General features: G+C 47.2%; 1 protein-coding gene across 1 annotated transcript in view; it reads left to right on the forward strand.

Moving 5' to 3' along the window:
- gripap1 (GRIP1 associated protein 1) overlaps positions 1-22500 on the forward strand; it is a gene marked incomplete at its 3' end in the record, with an annotated part of 61281 nt that overhangs the window by 28180 nt on the left and 10601 nt on the right. The window contains exons 26-28 of the mRNA XM_080527518.1: positions 11669-11826; positions 18904-19020; positions 19228-19321. Coding sequence (XP_080383644.1) covers positions 11669-11826; positions 18904-19020; positions 19228-19321 — 369 coding nt within the window. The remainder of the gene's footprint in view (positions 1-11668; positions 11827-18903; positions 19021-19227; positions 19322-22500) is intronic.

Raw genomic sequence — 22500 nt, forward strand, 5'->3', positions numbered from 1 at the left:
GGAGGACCACCTCATAGTGATGCATGGAACAGGAGGAGGAGGAGTGGTGTGTGTGGTAGCAGCCTCCCCTGCTACATGCATAATTACACATGTATGTTCATCTCCACACGGGATCTGAAGCATGTCCTCCCTGCTGCTACATCATACGTGACATGAGGCACTTAGCGTGTGGTAGAGAACACGCCATTTAGCCCAGGGGTGAAGAAGTCTGCCGTGGGGCGGCTGTGTCTCAGGAGGTAGAGTCAGTGTCTAATGATCGCAAGATCGGCAGATCGGTGGTTCGAGCCCCGGCTGGCCACGTGTCGAGGTGTCCTTGGGGCAAGACACTGTGACTGAACCCCAAATTGCTCCCAGTGAGCGGGCCGGCGCCTTGCATGGTAGCTTGGCCGCCATTGGTGTGTGAATGTGTGTGTGAACGGGTGAATGAGAGGCCGTTTGGAATAAGGAGCTATATAAGCACAGTCCATTTACCCCTCCACCTCACCTGCTGTCATAAACAACAGGAGGGAGGGTATCGGTTTATTGATCACGTTGTGTGTATTGATTACGTTGTATGTTTTTTACAGTCGCTGAGTCATGCATTGATTGCAGGAGCTGTTTGAAGAGGTAGAATATGTTTTTAGTGCTGGTCTGGGACTTGGGACATTTTAGACATTTAGCATTTAACTAGACACCTTTATCCAACCAGCTCAGTGGCCTTGCAGTTAGAGTGTCCGACTCACAGATCATGAGTTCCATCCCTCGCCGAGTCGTACCACCAAAGACTATAAACATGGTACCAGCTTGGCACTCAGCATTAAGGGCTGGATTAGGAGGGGTAAGACCCTGCATCAGTTTTGCTACAGAGACAGGAGATATACTCCTGCCCCCTGTGGGCCGTTAGGCTCCAGAACCATCGTTAGGCTCCAGAACCATCTTTAGGCTCCAGAACCATCGGTTCTCAAGGCTACTTACTTACTTAATCCAAAGGGACATACGACAAATCCATTTGCCTCAGTAAGAGAGTCATCTACCCAGCAGTCATCAAGAACAAGTCATGCATGCTAGGACCAGGGGCCAGTGACAGTCACAATGCTGGAAGAAAAAATCATTTAAATTGTTATTTTTGTATTATTTTATTTGTATTTACAGTAGAGAAACTGTAGAGTGGTGGGGCGGCTAAATGTATTTTTATAGGAAGATCGTTCACAAGTGGAAAGAATGACCCAGGAGGTACGCTCAGTAAAATGTTGCTGCTTTTATCCACAAGTGAACGATGTTTACCTTATCTGCTCCACTAAGAGGGGGTGAAGAGACAGTAGAGAGATGGAGGTGTCTACAGTAGAGAGATGGAGGTGTTTCAGTGTTTCCTCCAGGAATTTTTACATTGGTGGCGGATAGCGATATCCGCGTGGGCAGCGCGCGCACATTTTTTTCCGCGTGCACGCGCATGAAACGCGCACGCGCGCTCAAAACAACGACCTAATTTCAATAAAAATGAATATACAGAATATAAACTTGTGATACCGGTTTCTAGGGGTGTAACGATACATCGATTCACATCGATACATCGATTCATTGACTAACGATCTGATTACATCGACGCAATGTAAAAACATCGATCTATATCGTCATCTTAAAGATACACCTTTATTTTGAAATGGCACATTCTGCGTGACTGTCACCATTTCCGTGCAGCGCGCGACTAGCAGACGTTTACACTCTCTGCTCGGTTGGGAAAACTCAACATGTTGACTGACGCTGGCTGCGTTCGTCAAACACGCTCTGGAAATCTGATCAGCACTCGCGGAACGCCTCTTGTCCAATCAAATGACTTGACGTTGAACCCAGTGTTGCGCTCCGGCGCTCTCAGAGCGAGTTGACGAACGCAGCCCACATGTTACTGACGCTGTCAGCCAGTCAAACGCGGACTCCCAAACCCCACCTCTCCTCTCCTCTCTGCTCTGACCTGTCCTTCCAAACCCACGTTGCGCTAGCCTGCCTAGCTTAGTTAGCTAACTTTAGCTACAATAACTTTGCGAATAAAACAAACAACAAGCACCGTGTGTTCCTCACAGCCCACCACAGGGACACACATCTACCTCCACGTCCACTGTGCTGCTACAGGCCAACATCGACGGAGAGAGCGTGGAGAGAGTCTCAACACTCCGATTCCTGGGACACAACATGCGGGATGACCTGGCCTGGAAGGACAACACTAAAGGCACCATCAAGAGGGCACAACAGCGGCTATACACCCTGAGATGCCTCAGGAAACAACACAACAAGCAGGAGATACTGGTGGCCATCGACCACGGCGCAGTGGAGAGCATCCTCACCTTCGGCATCTCCAACTGGTTCCACAGCTGCACAACAGCGGAGAGAAACGAGCTACAGAGAGTCGTGAGAACAGCACAGAAGATCACCGGCGCCCCCTCCCCTCTCTGGAGGAGCTGTACAACACACGCTGTCTCAGGAGGGCCTCCAAGATCTCCAAGGACCCGACCCACCCTGGGCACGTACACTTTGTCAAGCTGCCCTCGAACAGGAGGTACAGGACCCCGGCCGCTAAGACAAACAGACTGAAGGACTGCTTCTACCACAGGGCCGTCAAGGCCCTGAACACAGAAAAGGCCTAAGTTCTGGGCCCAGGACAGTCCGGACGGATTGTATGGCAGCTAGTGCTGAGGCACAAACATTTTCAAGCCTGCAAACTGTGACACTTTAAAATAATGTGAAAAAATACTTTTTGTGCAATATGACAACCCTAGTTGACTATCTGTGCAGTATAGTACAGTGGATTGTGTACATAGCCTTTATTGATGTAAACCAGCTCCTTACCTTCTTGTGATTTTATGCATCTATGCTTTTTCTAAAATGTGTGTTCTTTTTCCTTTCCTAACACCAGGGGAGCCATCCCTCCTAAATTTCGTTGTTTGGTACCTGTACTGTAGCAATGACAAATAAAGTCCATTCCATTCCATTCCATTCCAACTAGCCGCACAGACACACATATTCACAACACTGCATGCTAACAGAAGTTAAGCTAAAGTAGCTAACGTGTGTTTTTGGGGGGGGCATGGTAGGGGAGGGGATTCAACGTATACACACAAACAGACACACAACATGATATCGCGTCATATCGATCATATCGTCATATCGATCTTGAATCGAATCGAATCGAAATCGTATCGTGACTGACATTGTGATATCGTCAAACATTGTATCGTCATACAAACAAATCGATATAATATCGTATCGTGATGAAGCTGGTGATGGCGGTTTCCATCCATCAGCTCTGAAGGTTTACGTTACTCACAGATCCAATGTCCTTCCAAACGAGCAGTCTTGGCTCCGTCTCAAACACAACAGGAAAAGTATGTCCAACTTGGCGAAAGTTTCCCAGTGTGCGAGTTCTTCAATTTGCAACAGTTTTTCAGCAGGGATGGTTGAGTCTGCACGGTTCTCATGCCGGTTCACATTTAGACCAATCAAGAGTAGCCCTTGTGTCACGTCGTCAACTGAATGTTTAATGTCATTAATCTGATTTTGGATCAGCGGTTAGAGAGAGATGGGCGTGGATTTAGGTGCACTTTTAGTCAACATCCATTATAGCGCTGATCTAGGATCAGATATATTTTAATCTTAAATTATTTTTTTTTAGAACTTTTTTTTTTTTTGTGGACTGAATCAATTCGTGGCGGAGGAAATTCATTCGTGGCGGCCCGCCACCAATAAATGCATGTAGAGGAAACACTGTGTTTACAGTAGAGAGATGGAGGTGTCTACAGTAGAGATGGAGGTGTTTACAGTATAGAGATGGAGGTGTTTACAGTAGAGAGATGGAGGTGTCTACAGTAGAGAGATGGAGGTGTTTACAGTAGAGATGGAGGTGTCTACAGTAGAGAGATGGAGGTGTCTACAGTAGAGAGATGGAGGTGTTTACAGTAGAGATCTAGGTGTTTAGTCTACAGTGGAGAGATGGAGGTGTTTACAGTAGAGAGATGGAGGTGTTTAGTCTACAGTAGAGAGATGGAGGTGTCTACAGTAGAGAGATGGAGGTGTTTACAGTAGAGAGATGGAGGTGTTTACAGTAGAGAGATGGAGGTGTTTACAGTAGAGAGATGGAGGTGTTTACAGTAGAGAGATGGAGGTGTTTACAGTAGAGAGATGGAGGTGTTTACAGTAGAGAGATGGAGGTGTTTACAGTAGAGAGATGGAGGTGTTTACAGTAGAGAGATGGAGGTGTTTACAGTAGAGAGATGGAGGTGTTTAGTCTACAGTAGAGAGATGGAGGTGTCTACAGTAGAGAGATGGAGGTGTTTACAGTAGAGAGATGGAGGTGTTTACAGTAGAGAGATGGAGGTGTTTACAGTAGAGAGATGGAGGTGTTTACAGTATAGAGATGGAGGTGTTTAGTCTACAGTAGAGAGATGGAGGTGTTTAGTCTACAGTAGAGAGATGGAGGTGTTTAGTCTACAGTAGAGATGGAGGTGTTTAGTCTACAGTAGAGATGGAGGTGTTTAGTCTACAGTAGAGAGATGGAGGTCTTTAGTCTACAGTAGAGAGATGGAGGTGTTTAGTCTACAGTAGAGAGATGGAGGTGTTTAGTCTACAGTAGAGAGATGGAGGTCTTTAGTCTACAGTAGAGAGATGGAGGTCTTTAGTCTACAGTAGAGAGATGGAGGTCTTTACAGTGGAGAGATGGAGGACTTTACAGTGGAGAGATGGAGGTCTTTAGTCTACAGTAGAGAGATGGAGGTGTTTAGTCTACAGTAGAGAGATGGAGGTCTTTAGTCTACAGTAGAGAGATGGAGGTCTTTAGTCTACAGTAGAGAGATGGAGGTCTTTAGTCTACAGTAGAGAGATGGAGGTCTTTACAGTGGAGAGATGGAGGACTTTACAGTGGAGAGATGGAGGTCTTTACAGTGGAGAGATGGTCAGGGGAAGACATGTAGTGACTAATGCAGGAGGAGGAGTAGCTTATAGCGGAGAGTGTGGTTCATTAACTACTCAGACAGGGATGGAAGAAGGAGGGAGGGAGGGAGGGAGGAGGGACGAGGGACATTTCCAGACCCCCTGAGCTCCCAACACCCAGCAGATGAACTCATCAACCCCAGGAACACCTAGACCAGGAACCTCACCCCCCCCCATCAGTGCAGCACCTACCCAGCTGCTGCTGCGTGTGTCTCCTAGGGGGGTTCCCCCCCCCCCCCCCCACACACACACACATCCCCCTCCCCTCCCCACACATCCCCCTCCCCTCCCCACACACCCCCCCCCCCCTCCCCTCCCCACACATCGGCAGGGAGATGCATGCAGACCTCTACATATTTCATGGTGCCTCCCCCTCTAAAAAATGTGTCCCACACACACTCTTGTTTCCTGTCTCTCTCTGTCTCTCTCTGGGTGGCTGGCTGAGGCAGCCCCCCCCCACCCCCCCCCCACCCTGACTCATCTATAATGGAGGCGGCGTCTGGTTAATGTTTAATGGACGCTCTACAGAAAGTTGAGAATCAGACATTTTAAAGTAGGTGCTTTATCTTTGTCCAGCGGCCAGGGGGGTCGGAGGGGCGGTAGGTGGGTGTGGGGGGGGGAGACAGAGAGACAAAAAGAGAGAGAGAGACAGAGGTAGGGTCGGGCGGATTCAGGGTTAAACTGGCTCGTTCGCCAGACAGCGCCAACGTTCTGAGGTTTCCGAACGCGAACGCGAACCGGCACGGTTCTTTGCCGGTGTGAAAGCCCTACCAGAGCAAAGTGGGCTGACGTTAGTCTGACGGAGATGAAGACTTTTATTGGCCCGTGCATCAGTATGGGGCTTCTTATACTGTCAGTTCTGAGAGACTACTGGTAACAGAAGAAAGATCTCTTCAAGACCAATTTCCCAAAGCACATGTCCCGGGACTGATTTGTCTCTGGAGGTAATAACAATAATAATACAAATTCATTGTGATGATAGTATAATAAGAAATGACTATGTTTATGTCTCCTATTACTTTAGGTGTCTTTTATTATTATTATTATTATTATTATTATTATTAATATTATTATTATTATTATTATAGTAGGCTAAAGAGAACTATTTATATTTCTTCCAATGGTGTATGTGTTATATTGCTTTCATCCAAGGTAACTTACATGAATCTATATCTGGATTTCCAGGTATCTACACCTCCAGGACAACCAGGCAGCTGACATGGATTATGTGAGGGGACTGCCCTCTGTCCTGCCCTCTGTGACTGAACTGCCACACTTTATTTTTATTTATTTTTATTGAAAATAGTGCTTAAATTATTTTTAATGAAGGTTTGAACTCCTTAATAAATAATAAACTCAAATCCCGATGAAAGCCACTGGTGTAAGCTTTTAAATACTTTTTGAATTTCGTTTCTATCTGCTACAGAGGCTGAGAAATATATTTTTTAGTAGGCGTTGACACTTTTGTTGAATTTCCAGAAAACCGTCAGGTTTTAGGGGGTTATTCTAATTCTCGTTTTAGGCCTTAACACTACGAGCGCGACGTTTTTTCACCTACTTTTAGCGCGACGAGGTGTCGAATCACACGACCACTCTTCACAATGGGGGAGTGTGTATTGACGCACAAAGATCGCTGGATGGCGATGTCACACAAGAAGAGAAAATGACAAGATCACTAGGCTACCTCTAAAAATGCATAAAGTTCCTATGTGCAGAGAAGTGGGGAAATTATTAGCACAATCTGATATGAAGCTTGAGTCAGCTGAAAACGAACTGTGGAACAAATTAAATGATATATATGGAGAGGAGATTGATTGTGACTGCGGGAGCTTTACTAATGAATGAAAGTTGATTATCATTATTAAAAAAGAATAGTAATAAATATTGCAATATTGTGTTATCATAATTATGAGCTTCACAGTGATAAAGTCTGTTTATTTGTCGTGAAATTCGCCGGTAACGTCAGCCTGTCAGCCCCTGCAACTGCTCACAGGGGTTGTGAGTTGTGATTATATGTTATTATATGGAATGGCTGAATATGTTCATTCTTTTTATTTTGATTACATTATATAATTGTATTTGGTATAATGACAAATAAACTTGAAACTTGAATGATCTGACAGGAGCGCGTACCTGCACGGTAAAGTGGAGAGGAGATTGATCGGGACTGCGGGAGTTTTCATTAGGCTACTAATGAATGATGGTTGATTATTATAATAATTAAAAAAAAATAGTAATAAATATTGCAATATTGTGTTATTATAATTATGAGCTTCACAGAGATGCACAAGCCTGTCGTGTTTATTTGTCGTGAACCTCACGCCGGCAGTGTAACATTAGCCTGTCAGCCCCGCGACTGCTGTAAGCTTAGTAAGCGTGAGAGCCGTGTTTGAAACCTGCTTAGCTACCCCCAACTCTCTCTCTCCTGCCTGGATGGTGTGTATTTACGAGGTGTTCACCACAACACACGCACACTTTATTTGTCAAATACACGCTCTTGTGCGTTTCCATTCATGATGATGTGTTTCTGTAAATTCATATATATATTCTATTTCATTATTTGAAAATTGACAGCGCTGTAAATAGTGTCATTCAATGCACAACGCACGTCATTTCACAGGACTGATCGACTTCACTAGATCTGTCCAATAAAATTAAAAATTCTGAGTGGGACTGCTCAGAAAAAACAATAATACATTATATACTGTAGGTCTATTATAAATATCCGTTCGTTATATAATATTCGTTGATGATTACATAATGAAATGTAGGCTACTGCAATGACTTTCATTACTACTGCTGCGAGAGTTGAGTACAACTGAGTACAACCTTTCTGGTGGGAGGTGTGGGATGGTTTGAAGGGCTTGTTGGCTTGTTGGATGAATTGGCATCCTTTGTTTGGTGATCGGAAACGATCAAAAAGCGATCATTGAGAATAAGATGACCCTCCCCCATGCATCAACCATTAGCCTACATCAAGTGATTGTAACACACTTTAGAAACTAGTTCTTAGCCTACACGTTTATTAGTCAAAAGTTGCCTCGCTGGAACGAGACAGGCGCGCGAGACTTATACCCTTCTTCTCCTTACTTTCCTGTCTGTCTTCACTATATCAGTTCAATAAAATGAAAACTATATAAGTGGGACTGCCCCAACATTATATACAAAAAATACAATACAATATTATAAATATCCGTTCGTTATTATTACATAATCAAATGTAGCCCGCAGCGCAGAGTGCATATGTCTTATTGAGTCATCTGTATTTGGAACACGAGTTGACTAGCTGGAACGAGATATATGTATGAGATATACTGTATATGGTACATTGCAGTCGCACGCGCCCGTCCCGCTCCAGTTCTAGTAGATCGCCGACATCATTTTATTTGATGTACACAAGAGAATTCCGATTTGTGGCAAGAGACAGTTTATACACCCAACAATTGTTTGTTCACTGCACATTATAACATGAACACAGTGAGGATTCAAACAAACAAAATAATTAATACACTCTGCAATTGGCTACTACAATGTTGCCAAAATCAACTATCTAATGTTCGAAAACGAATATACAAATATTAATCTGCGTATATCTATGTAGGCTACAACCGTCTTGCTTGTTGTGTATTATTATCATTGCCGACACAGGTCTAATCATAACTGAACATCTGATAATAAGGTGAAGGGCAGTATTATTAATCTTTACTTTATTGGGTGAATAAACTCAATATGAATGATTGTACAGTTGTCTACAAAAAAGACATTATATACAATATTATAAATATCCGTTTGTTATATAATATTCGTTGATGAGTACAGGCATAATCAAACGTAGGCTACTGCAATTACTTTTCTGCGGTAGCTATGCATGCACCACACAACTTGATAGGTACATACTGTGCAGTGTATCATTCATAACTGTACATAGGCTACACATATCATAATATCTTATCACTATTGCATGGAACTTGGGTAAACCCGCTGTGAAAAAAAACCCTCAGCTCCAACAAATCTGAAGGGATTGGGAGACAACTGTACAGTTTATCATTTTCATAACTGTCAGTACATATACATATCTTATCCCTATTATATATACATAACATATACATATCTTATCCCTATTATATATACATTTCGTTGTTTGGTACCTGTACTGTAGCAATGACAATAAAGTCCATTCATTCATTCATTCATATCCCTATTGCTATATATAGCCTATATATAAACACATTATGTTACATACTTATCAGTCTTATCCACTGTATCTAATTCAGCACTGAAGCCTGAAGTTTGAGCACAGTGTGTGTCCCCTTGCTACCTCTGCTGATATAAAAAAGAATTGCAGCCTTGGAGAAAAAGATGGCAGCCGAATACCAAGGCAAATCCACAGACACACACAGAAATACTGCAAAATCGCTTTATACTAACTCGATTTTGAAAATGTAAAGATGCTGGGTGGTAGAACGCACATTTCTAGGAAAAGTCATGAAAGGAGGGTCCTGACATTTGATCGAGTGCAAAGGTAGAATTTTTTTTGTACTCACTGGTGCCCTATGACACCTCACGGCTTTCCTAGTGTTAATGGGTTAATAGTTCACCAGTGTGTTTCTGTGGTAGCAGCTCAGTGGCCTTGCGGTTAGAGTGTCCGGCGTCCGCTCTGAGCATTAAGGGTTGGATCGGGGGGGGTAAGACCCTGCGACATGAATGGTAAATGGCCTGCACTTATATACCTACTGGTCTTACTGGTCTGTGTACTGGTCTTACTGGTCTGTGTACTGGTCTGTTTACTGGTGTTACTGGTCTGTGTACTGGTGTTACTGGTCTGTGTACTGATCTTACTGGTCTGTTTACTGGTGTTACTGGTCTGTGTACTGGTGTTACTGGTCTGTGTACTGGTGTTACTGGTCTGTGTACTGGTGTTACTGGTCTGTAGGAGGGCTGTACTGGTCTGTGTACTGATCTTACTGGTCTGTGTACTGGTCTTACTGTTTTCTTTCAAATATCTATTTCTCACTGTAAATGATTAATTATTCAGTAAGACTGCCCCATCGAGAATGGCTCCCATGTGACACGCGCGTGTGTGTGACACGTGTGTGTGTGTGCGTCGTAACTGCCGCCGTAAATGCAGTAAAGTGCAGAATGATATTGTGGCGATTAGTTTGGACAATGTGTCTGGTTTCAACAATCAAAGTTGCCTTCAAACAAGCACACCAAAGTGGAAGAGTCTACCGCCAGCAATGGCGTCCCTCCGACCCAACCCCAGAACACCTGTTGGGCAGGGAGACTCGAGAGGACTTCTCTGACTGGGTGCAGCCCCCCTGAACGAGCAACAGTGGTCGGACTTCCAAGTCCAGGAGAGAGCTTATTGGAGCAGTTTGGCAGACCGGAGCCGCCATGCTGACACCTACGTTTCATCGGGAGATCCGAGAAGCTGGCTCCGTCTCATTTCCCTCTTGAATGGAATATTCTTCGGGAGCGGCGTATTTACACCTGAGAACCACTGTGGACACCCGCTCGGCTTATTGATCAACCCACTGGTCTGGTGCGAATAACATCCTGTGTGTGGCAGAACTGGTTGTTGGCTCAGCACTACTGTCACTGACTGTTTCCATGATGTCAAAATGCACTGTTATTATTTATGTCCTTTAGAATTTTACTTTGTATGTAGACATAAATAAAGTATTTAAAATGTGTGTGTGTGGGCTCACCCTCTGTTGCTGTTAAGACCTCTTTTTAGTCATATTTGGTTCTTGCATGATACGTATCCTACTTGTCAATCCAAATAAAGCATATAACTGTGTGTGTGATGTGTGCGTGCGTCCCTGTGTGTGTGTGTGTGCGTGTGTCCCTGTGTGTGTGTGTAACTGTCCTGTGTGTGTGTGTGTCTCTAACCTGTGTGTGTGTGTGTGTGTGTGTGTGTGTGTTTGTAACTGTACTGATTACCTACCCCTAACTATTGTGTGTTCTCACTAGAATATTTGCTTCACTTGGAATCGGAGTTTAGGATAAAATTCGCTTTGCTCTGCGTCGTTTGGAGCTGTGAGAACACGCATTCGAAGTCGCTCCCGGAGCAAACAACTGACGCATGCTCCGCCTGAAAAGGGTGGTTTCGCTCCGGTTAGAAACTACGCATCGAGGCTGTCCATAGGAAAACAACAGCGCATGCGTGTTGATCTGTGTAAGAGTGGGACGAACGGGCAATTTTCTATTTTTCTGACCAATCAAGAATCAACTACCACGTCTGTTGCTTCGATTGCGTATGTTACTTCGTTTACATGAAGGGCTGTGAGAACGCAAATCAGAGAGATAATTTATGCAACAATGTTGCAAACTCATCCACTTGTTCCGGGTCCTGATTCAGACTTTCATGTGAGAACATGACCTGAGTCCTAACTGTACTCACTGCCAAAGAAAAAGACAAAACCAGACAAGACAATGTCACACATTATGATGGACGTGCTAAAGGACATGGGGGGGGGGGGGGGGGGGCTGTAAGTGCTGTATAGTGAAGGATAGGGCCTGATGTGTGGACTGTGGTCTGACTGGGGAACACCCCTACTGAGGAGGGGGAGGAGCCTGCTGATAGCATAGACATGTACCTGTCTCTCTGTGTCTCCCCCCCCAGGCCTAGAGGAGCTGGTGTCTAACCTGTGTGTGTGTGTGTGTGTGTGTGTGTGTGTGTGTGTGTGTGTGTGTGTGTGTGTGTATGCAGGTCTAGAGGAGTTGGTGTTCTCGGAGCTGAGCTCCCCCAGCCGAGCCCAGCAGCAGACGGGAGACAGCAGCAGCATCTCCTCCTTCAGCTACAGAGACATGATGAAGGAGGGCCCCCCCCCCCTCTACCAAGGTAGGACCCCCCCCCCCAACCCCTCTGTACCAAGGTACGACCCCCCCTCCCCCACACCCACCTAGGACCCCCCCCCCCCAAGGTAGGACCCCCCCAGCCCATCCCCCCCCCCCACCAAGGAACGACCCCCCCTCCACCAAGATAGGACCCCCCACTACCACTACCTCCAGCTAGCTAGGACCAGGGGAGGGGGGGAGGAGGGGGGAGATGATGAGCTCATTGTCATGTCAGGGGTGTGAGATGTAACCGTTGTTCTGTCTGACTCTAAAACCACAATCTGTCATGTGTGAAGCTTCTTCTTTAGGGTTGAGAGTGATGAGGGTGATTATAACCACATCCCTCATCTCTACCAGCCTACCGACTGTTACACAAGTATGGATCGCTGCTTAATGAGGATTAAATACCTGCACTGGGCTGGGCACTGGATAGAGACACTTCAATGGAGCTGGGGGGGAGGTGGGGGAGAAGGGGGAGGGGATGGAGAAGGGGGTGGAGGAAGAGGAGGAGGAGGGGGGGGGGGAGGAGGTGGAGAAGGAGGAGGAGTAGGAGGGGGAGGAGGAGGAGGGGGAGGGGGGAGGAGGAGGGGGAGGAGGAGAAGGAGGAGGAGGAGTAGGAGTAGGAGTCGGAGGAGGAGGAGGAGGAGGAGGAGGAGGAGAAGAAGGAGGAGGAGTAGGAGGGGGAGGAGGAGGAGGAGGGGGAGGGGGGGAGGAAGAGGAGGAGGGGGAGGAGGAGAAGGGGGAGGAGGAGGGGGAGGGAGGAGGGGGAGGAGGAGGAGGAGAAGGAGAAGGGGGAGGGGCTGAACTCTGGATAGCTGAATGTTCAGGGTTCAGGGTGCTTTGATGCTTACTTCTCTCTACTATTAATAACCCAGAAATACTGTAGATACTATTAGTAGAAGGCCTTTGAATAAACACATGTCCTGTCTGTTAATGTCTGTTTGAGGAGAGGAGAGGAGAGGAGAGGAGAGGAGAGGGGAAGGGAGGGGGAACAGGAGAGGAAGATATCTCGTGACTGTTCTCTGAAAGATAAAGATGTATTTTGACTTATTTAGACTGTATTACCTACAACAGATCCAGTAGCTCTGGGATAGACCGTATTACCTACAGTAGACAGATCATTAGCTCTGGGATAGACTTTATTACCTGCAGAAGACAGATATCATTAGCTCTGGGATAGACCGTATTACCTGCAGAAGACAGTGGATCGGTATCTCTGGGATAGACTGTATTACCTGCGGAAGACAACACAATATCATCAACAACAGCATTCTCTGTCAGTCTCTGTCTTTAAAGAACATCCGTGCCTATTGTCCCTACTATGTCGGAGGTCAGATGTCCATAGTCTTTACAATGGGAAGCCTTTAAGGAGCACATCAACACCACAAAATCCAAAGTCGGCTCCCGAAACAACATCCTACGGAAACTGACCAACTCCAAATGGGGAGTTGTCTGCCCTCTACCACCCAACCCCTGCAGCTCAGAAGACCTGGCAGTGTTCAACAAGAACGCAAAGGACTGTGTAAAGAAATGGGAAACTGTCATATAACCCCCACGCTTCAAACAAACTGTCATATAACCACCAGGCTTCAGACAAACTGTCATATAACCACCACGCTTCAGACAAACTGTCATATAACCACCACGCTTCAGACAAACTGTCATATAACCACCACACTTCAGACAAACTGTCATATAACCACCACGCTTCAGACAAACTGTCATATAACCACCACGCTTCAGACAAACTGTCATATAACCACCACGCTTCAAACAAACTGTCATATAACCACCACGCTTCAGACAAACTGTCATATAACCACCACGCCTCAGACAAACTGTCATATAACCACCAGGCTTCAGACAAACTGTCATATAACCACCACGCTTCAGACAAACTGTCATATAACCACCAGGCTTCAGACAAACTGTCATATAACCACCACGCTTCAGACAAACTGTCATATAACCACCACGCTTCAGACAAACTGTCATATAACCACCAGGCTTCAGACAAACTGTCATATAACCACCACGCTTCAGACAAACTGTCATATAACCACCACGCTTCAGACAAACTGTCATATAACCACCACGCTTCAGACAAACTGTCATATAACCACCACGCTTCAGACAAACTGTCATATAACCACCACGCTTCAGACAAACTGTCATATAACCACCACGCTTCAGAGAAACTGTCATATAACCACCTCGCTTCAGACAAACTGTCATATAACCACCACGCTTCAGACAAACTGTCGTATAACCACCACGCTTCAGAGAAACTGTCATATAACCACCACGCTTCAAACAAACTGTCATATAACCCCCACGCTTCAAACAAACTGTCATATAACTACCACGCTTCAGACAAACTGTCATATAACCACCACGCTTCAGACAAACTGTCATATGACCACCACGCTTCAGACAAACTGTCATATAACCACCACGCTTCAGACAAACTGTCATATAACCACCACGCTTCAGACAAACTGTCATATAACCACCACGCTTCAGACAAACTGTCATATAACCACCACGCTTCAGACAGACTGTCATATAACCACCAGGCTTCAGACAGACTGTCATATAACCACCACGCTTCAGACAGACTGTCATATAACCACCAGGCTTCAGACAGACTGTCATATAACCACCACGCTTCAGACAAACTGTCATATAACCACCAGGTTTCAGACAAACTGTCATATAACCACCAGGCTTCAGACAAACTGTCATATAACCACCAGGCTTCAGACAAACTGTCATATAACCACCACGCTTCAGACAAACTGTCATATAACCACCACGCTTCAGACAAACTGTCATATAACCACCACGCTTCAGACAAACTGTCATATAACCACCAGGCTTCAGACAAACTGTCATATAACCACCACGCTTCAGACAAACTGTCATATAACCACCACGCTTCAGACAAACTGTCATATAACCACCAGGCTTCAGACAAACTGTCATATGACCACCACGCTTCAGACAAACTGTCATATAACCACCAGGCTTCAGACAAACTGTCATATAACCACCACGCTTCAGACAAACTGTCATATAACCACCAGGCTTCAGACAAACTGTCATATAACCACCACGCTTCAGACAAACTGTCATATAACCACCACGCTTCAGACAAACTGTCATATAACCACCACGCTTCAGACAAACTGTCATATGACCAGCACGCTTCAGACAAACTGTCATATAACCACCACGCTTCAGACAAACTGTCATATAACCACCAGGCTTCAGACAAACTGTCATATAACCACCAGGCTTCAGACAAACTGTCATATAACCACCACGCTTCAGACAAACTGTCATATAACCACCACGCTTCAGACAAACTGTCATATGACCAGCACGCTTCAGACAAACTGTCATATGACCACCACGCTTCAGACAAACTGTCATATAACCACCACGCTTCAGACAAACTGTCATATAACCACCAGCCTTCAGACAAACTGTCATATAACCACCACGCTTCAGACAAACTGTCATATAACCACCAGGCTTCAGACAAACTGTCATATAACCACCAGGCTTCAGACAAACTGTCATATAACCACCAGGCTTCAGACAAACTGTCATATAACCACCACGCTTCAGACAAACTGTCATATACCCACCACGCTTCAGACAAACTGTCATATAACCACCAGGCTTCAGACAAACTCATATAACCACCACGCTTCAGACAAACTGTCATATAATTAATAATAATAATTCATTAAATGTATATAGCGCTTTTCCGAGGCTCAAAGACGCTGACAATATAGGGGATATGGGAAACACAAAAACAACAAGTAACATGGAACACAGAGTCAGCGAACGGGGAGGGGGGGGGGGGGGGGGTGGGGGGGGGGAGGTGGTTAGGGGTAGGGGGGGCTGTATGCATATCAGGGGGGTGGCAGGGTTAGGGGAGATGGGTAGGGGTAGGGGAGGTTGTATGGGTGTCAAGGGGGGGGGGGGGGGGGCGCCGGGATGGGGGAGATGGCTAGGGGTAGGGGAGGCTGTAGGCATGGGAGAACAGGTAGGTTTTGAGGTGGGATTTAAAAGTGGGAAGTGAGTTCTGGGTGGAGTTTGTGGTGATGTAGATCTGGGTGTCATCGGTGTAGCAGTGGAAGTCCAGGTTGAATTGGCGGATGATGTGACCGAAAGGGAGTGTGTAGCAGAGGAAGAGCAGGGGGCCGAGGACTGAGCCTTGTGGGACCCCCTGTGTGACAGAGGAGGAGGAGGAGGTGTGACCGGAGAGGGAGATGAACTGATGTCTGTTGGTGAGGTAGGAGGTGAGCCAGTCCAGGGCGGTGCCCTCAACACCCAGTTGGCGCAGCCTTTGAAGGAGGATGGAGGGGGACACTGTGTCGAAGGCTGCGCTCAGGTCTAGTAGAACTAGGATGTTGAGGGCACCTGAGTCAGCGGAGGTGAGGAGATCGTTGATGACTTTGACCAGGGCTGTTTCAGTGCTGTGATGTGGGCGGAAGCCAGATTGAAGGGGTTCGTATAGTTTGTTGGATTGGAGGTGGGAGTGAAGTTGGGCAGCGACAGCGCGCTCTAGGGTTTTGGAGAAGAATGGTAGGTTGGAGATGGGGCGGTAGTTGGAGAGGTTGGCTGGGTCAAGAGCGGGCTTTTTGAGAATGGGGGTGACAGCGGCAAGTTTGTAGCTTGAGGGAACGTGGCCTTGGGATAGGGACTGATTGAAGAGGGCAGTGAGGTGGGGGATGAGGGCAGGGAGGCAGGCCTTGGTCAGGGTGGTAGGGAGGGGGTCGAGGGAGCAGGTGGTTGTTTTGGAGGCGGTGATGATAGTAGTGATGAGGGAGGAGTCAACAGGGGAGAAAGTAGTGAGAGGAGTAGGGGAGGGTAATCAGGAGGGGGGAAGATGACAGCAGGGGGGGCGGGGGTGGTGGAGTTGGAGATGGAGGCAGTCAGTGAGCTGTTGATGTGGGAGATCTTGCTGTTGAAGGCGTGGAGAAAGGAGTTGCAGAGATCAGGGGAGGAAGTTGTGTTGTTGTCCGGGGGCTGGAGTAGTGTCTTGACAGTGGAGAAGAGGGTGCGGGGGTTTCGATTGGTGGTGTTGATGAGGTTGGAGTAGTAGGCAGATTTGGCAGCTTGGAGTGCGTCACGGTAGGAGGAGATATGGTGCTTGTAGGCTTCGGCATGGACAGTGAGGTGGGTTTTGTTGTGGAGTCTTTCTAGTTGGCGGCCGGTCTGTTTCATGGTGCGTAGTTCAGGGGAGTACCAGGGGGAGGAGGTGGTGAAGGAGACAGTAATGGTTTTCAAGGGGGCCAGTGAGTCAAGGGAGTCAGAGAGAATGGAGTTGAGCATGGTGGCATAGTCTTCCGGGTTGGTGGGAGTGGAGTCAGTGGGTAGGGCAGAAGATATGGACTGAGATAGAGTGAGTGGGTTGACAGATTTTATGTTACGGAAAGAGATGGTGCGTTTGATGGGGTGGCGCGGTAGGGGCAGGGGGGCAGAGAAGAGGATGCAGTGGTGGTCAGAGAGTGGAAATGGAACAGGGTGGGGGTTGGATATGGGTAGGGAGGCAGAGCAGACAAGGTCGAGTGTGTGGCCTTTTACATGGGTGGGGAAGTTGATGTGCTGGGTGAGGTGGAAACAATCAAGGAGAGAGAGGAAGTCAGAGGTGAGGTTGGAGTTGGGTTTGTCGACATGGATATTAAAGTCACCAGTGAGTAAGAGACGGGTAGAAAGGGAAGAGGCGATGGTGAGGAGTTCAGAGAGATCAGAAAGAAAAGAGGGGTGTGACTTCGGTGGGCGGTAGAGTAGGAGTGCAGTTATGGAGTTGGGGAGTGAAAAGGCAAGGTATTCAAAGGATGACATGGGTGGGAGGTTGAGGTCCAGTATAGTGACAGTTAGGGAGTGTTTGTGGAGAGCAGCGAGACCACCCCCTCGCTTAGATAGGCGGGGTTTAGCGATGTAGGTGTAATTAGGGGGGGTGGCCTGGTTGAGTGAGTAGTAGTCCGAGGGTTGTTGCCAGGTTTCAGTGAGGAGAAGTATGTCCAGGTTGTTGTCCAGTATCAGTTCAGATATGACAGGGGATTTGTTGGAGATATAACCACCACGCTTCAGACAAACTGTCATATAACCACCAGGCTTCAGACAAACTGTCATACAACCACCAGGCTTCAGACAAACTGTCATATAACCACCAGGCTTCAGACAAACTGTCATATAACCACCACGCTTCAGACAAACTGTCATATAACCACCACGCTTCAGACAAACTGTCATATGACCACCAGGCTTCAGACAATAACTGTCATATAACCACCAGGCTTCAGAGAAACTGTCATATAACCACCAGGCTTCAGACAAACTGTCATATAACCACCAGGCTTCAGAGAAACTGTCATATAACCACCACGCTTCAGACAAACTGTCATATAACCACCAGGCTTCAGACAAACTGTCATATAACCACCACGCTTCAGACAAACTGTCATATAACCACCAGGCTTCAGACAAACTGTCATATGACCACCAGGCTTCAGACAAACTGTCATATAACCACCAGGCTTCATACAAACTGTCATATAACCACCACGCTTCAGACAAACTGTCATATAACCACCAGGCTTCAGACAAACTGTCATATGACCACCACGCTTCAGACAAACTGTCATATAACCACCAGGCTTCAGACAAACTGTCATATAACCACCACGCTTCAGACAAACTGTCATATAACCACCAGGCTTCAGACAAACTGTCATATAACCACCTCGCTTCAGACAAACTGTCATATAACCACCACGCCTCAGACAAACTGTCATATAACCACCACGCTTCAGAGAAATGAAAAGAAGAAGAACAATGGGAAGCTGCTACTTATACACAACGACCACTAGTTGGCCGCTTGTACATTACCCTGCCTCCTACACAGAAAAACCGCAAAATAGCTTCATACTAGCTTATCCTGATGTAAGGATACTGGGTGGTAGAACGCACATATCTGGGAAAAGTCATGGAAGGAGGGTCCTGAAATCTGATCGAGTGCAAAGATTCTTTACTCACACCCCTCATGGCTGTTCTAGTGTTAACCTGTCCGTCCCCCCCCCCCCCCAGTCTAACACGGGGAGCCCCCAGTCCCAGCGGCCGGCAGACCTGTCTGATGACGAGGTGGGGGAGCTGTTCCAGAGGCTGGCCGAGGTGCAGCAGGAGAAGTGGATGCTGGAGGAGAAGGTGTGTGTGTGTGTGTGTGTGTGTGTGTGGGTGGATGGTATCATGACTGTATCATTAGTATTTTCACACAACGACAAAAATGTGACGCATGTTCCAGTTTTGTTCTCTGACCAACGTCAGAAACAGAATAGCAACGTTATCAACATCTATAAAGCTGATGCGTGTGTGTGTGTGTGTGTGTGTGTGTGTGTGTGTGTGTGTGTGTAGGTGAAGCACCTGGAGGTCAGCTGTTCCTCCATGGCTGACGACATCGTTAAGAAGGCGGCCATCATCCAGACCTACGTGATGGACAGTAGAATAGGTACACACGCACACACACACGCACACACACACACACACACACACACACACACACACACACACCCCCTCCAGTGTGTAACAGCAGTGTGTTCAGGTCTATTATTACCTCAGAGTGTGGCTGTGATGCTTTAATAAACCTGCTGCTCACACCTCTCTGTCCTGTTAACACACACACACACACACACACACACACACACACCTCTCTGGTCCTATTAACACACACACACACACACACACACACACACACACCTCTCTGTCCTGTTAACACACACACACACACACACCTCTCTGTCCTGTTAACACACACACACACACACCTCTCTGTCCTGTTAACACACACACACACACACACACACACACACACCTCTCTGTCCTGTTAACACACACACACACACACACACACACACACACCTCTCTGGTCCTATTAACACACACACACACACACACACACACACACACCTCTCTGTCCTGTTAACACACACACACACACACACCTCTCTGTCCTGTTAACACACACACACACACACCTCTCTGTCCTGTTAACACACACACACACACACACCTCTCTGTCCTGTTAACACACACACACACACACACACGTCTCTGTCCTGTTAACACACACACACACACACACACACACACACACACACCTCTCTGTCCTGTTAATACTGCTGTTGTTCATAACACACACCCATGTGATGTTGCACCTGGCTCAGCCTAAGACTAAGGTCTGGTCTAAGGTTGGGGCGGCTGTGGCGCAGATCGCGGCTGGCCACATGTCAAGGTGGCCACATGTCAAGGTGTCCTTGGGCAAGACACTGAACCCCAAATTGCTCCCAGTGAGCGGGCCGGCTGCTTGCATGGCAGCTTGCCGCCATTGGTGTGTGAATGTGTGTGTGAATGGGTGAATGAGAGGCCGTTGTAAAGAGCTTTGGATAAAGGCGCTATGTAAGTCAGTCCATTTACCATTTAACATTTAAGGTTCCTGCTCTAAGGCTTAGAGGTTAGGGTTAGTGTCAGGGTTAGGGTCAGAATGAACTCATGTGTTCCAGGTGGTATTCTAGTGTGGGGATTGAACCACAACTAGTGGTAGTTAATTAACTATGTTGTATAGAAATCTCCTTTTCCAATCTCCTCTCCAAACCACCGCCAGCAGAGGCCCTGTCATGTACAATAAGGATGTCAGCGGGTCGGAGTAACCCAGAGGCCCTGTCATGTACAATAAGGATGTCAGCGGGTCAGAGTGACCCGGTTACCTGCTGCTTGTCAGAAGTCAGAGGCAGCCAGCCTTCGCCTTGTCAGCAGCTCTGGTTTCCCCAGCGCTGCCTCAGCTGGCTGCCCAGACACACAGACACACAGACACACAGACACACAGACACATAGACACACAGACACACAGACACATAGACAGGAAGTACATCACCTCAGCTGGCTGCCCAGACACACAGACACACAGACAGGAAGTACATCACCTCAGCTGGCTGCCCAGACACACAGACACACAGACAGGAAGTACATCACCTCAGCTGGCTGCCCAGACACACAGACACACAGACAGGAAGTACATCACCTCAGCTGGCTGCCCAGACACACAGACACACAGACAGGAAGTACATCACCTCAGCTGGCTGCCCAGACACACAGACACACAGACAGGAAGTACATCACCTCAGCTGGCTGCCCAGACACACAGACAGGAAGTACATCACCTCAGCTGGCTGCCCAGACACACAGACACACAGACAGGAAGTACATCACCTCAGCTGGCTGCCCAGACACAGACACACAGACAGGAAGTACATCACCTCAGCTGGCTGCCCAGACACACAGACACACAGACAGGAAGTACATCACCTCAGCTGGCTGCCCAGACACACAGACACACAGACAGGAAGTACATCACCTCTGCTGGCTTCCCAGACACACAGACACACAGACAGGAAGTACATCACCTCAGCTGGCTGCCCAGACACACAGACAGGAAGTACATCACCTCAGCTGGCTGCCCAGACACACAGACACACAGACAGGAAGTACATCACCTCAGCTGGCTGCCCAGACACACAGACACACAGACAGGAAGTACATCACCTCAGCTGGCTGCCCAGACACACAGACACACAGACAGGAAGTACATCACCTCAGCTGGCTGCCCAGACACACAGACAGGAAGTACATCACCTCAGCTGGCTGCCCAGACACACAGACAGGAAGTACATCACCTCAACTGGCTGCCCAGACACACAGACAGGAAGTACATCACCTCAGCTGGCTGCCCAGACACACAGACACACAGACAGGAAGTCAGGGCTTAAAGTTCTCCGGCACGGTGCCGGATTTCCGGCGCGGGGGAATTCTGAGCAAAAAATAAATTTAAAAATCACATGCTATTTGTTTACATCGTAATTTAAAGAGTCATCTTCAGCAAAGAGACAGTTCCGCCTACCAATGGTATCACATTGCTCAAGCCAACCAACGACTTCTAGCCAATCGGAGGCAGAGTGTGGGGGGCAGGCCTTAAGAAGTTTGAATGAGTGTAATGTTAGCTTGTAGAGCAGCCCGCTATCTCGCTAACTTTAGTAAGAGTCTATTAAAATGGAAGCCAAGTTTCTTAAACCTGGCGAAGACAGAGCTATACTAGAACGAGGAGTAAGGAATAAATGGCGCTGGGCATGGATAGAGGAGAGTAGTGACGGGAAGCCTCGCAATCGCCGTGAGACTCACGCATTTCAACCAGTTCTCACGCTCTCTCGCCGCACCTCTATTTCTCACGGCGAGAAATAACAATTGTTTTACGGGACTTTTCTTTTTTTAATTCCTTGAAAGAATGCTACCGAACATGAGTTTCGTGGCATCTTTCTGCACGCGTGTTAACTTGAGTCTGCAATCGAAGCGGCAGGCAAGCGCTGATGGAAGAACCTGTGTTCACGCGAGCTGCAAGAACGTAGCAAGCAGTGTTGCCAGATTGGGCTACTTTTGGTCACATTGGACGGGTGGATTCGGCAGCTTTTAGACCGGTTGGGCTAGACATTGTCAATTCCGTCTGGCAACCGTGGTAGCAAAATATGTGCATACATTACAACATCGTATCTGGTAGCCTACTGGACTGGGTTGCACCAATATGGCGTAAGTGAGTCATTACTAAATGCAGGCATTTAGTAGTTACTAAACCCCTAGTTG

Source organism: Nansenia antarctica, assembly GCF_963989245.1.
Source record: "Nansenia antarctica genome assembly, chromosome: 3".
Classification (NCBI taxonomy): Eukaryota; Metazoa; Chordata; class Actinopteri; order Argentiniformes; family Microstomatidae; genus Nansenia; species Nansenia antarctica.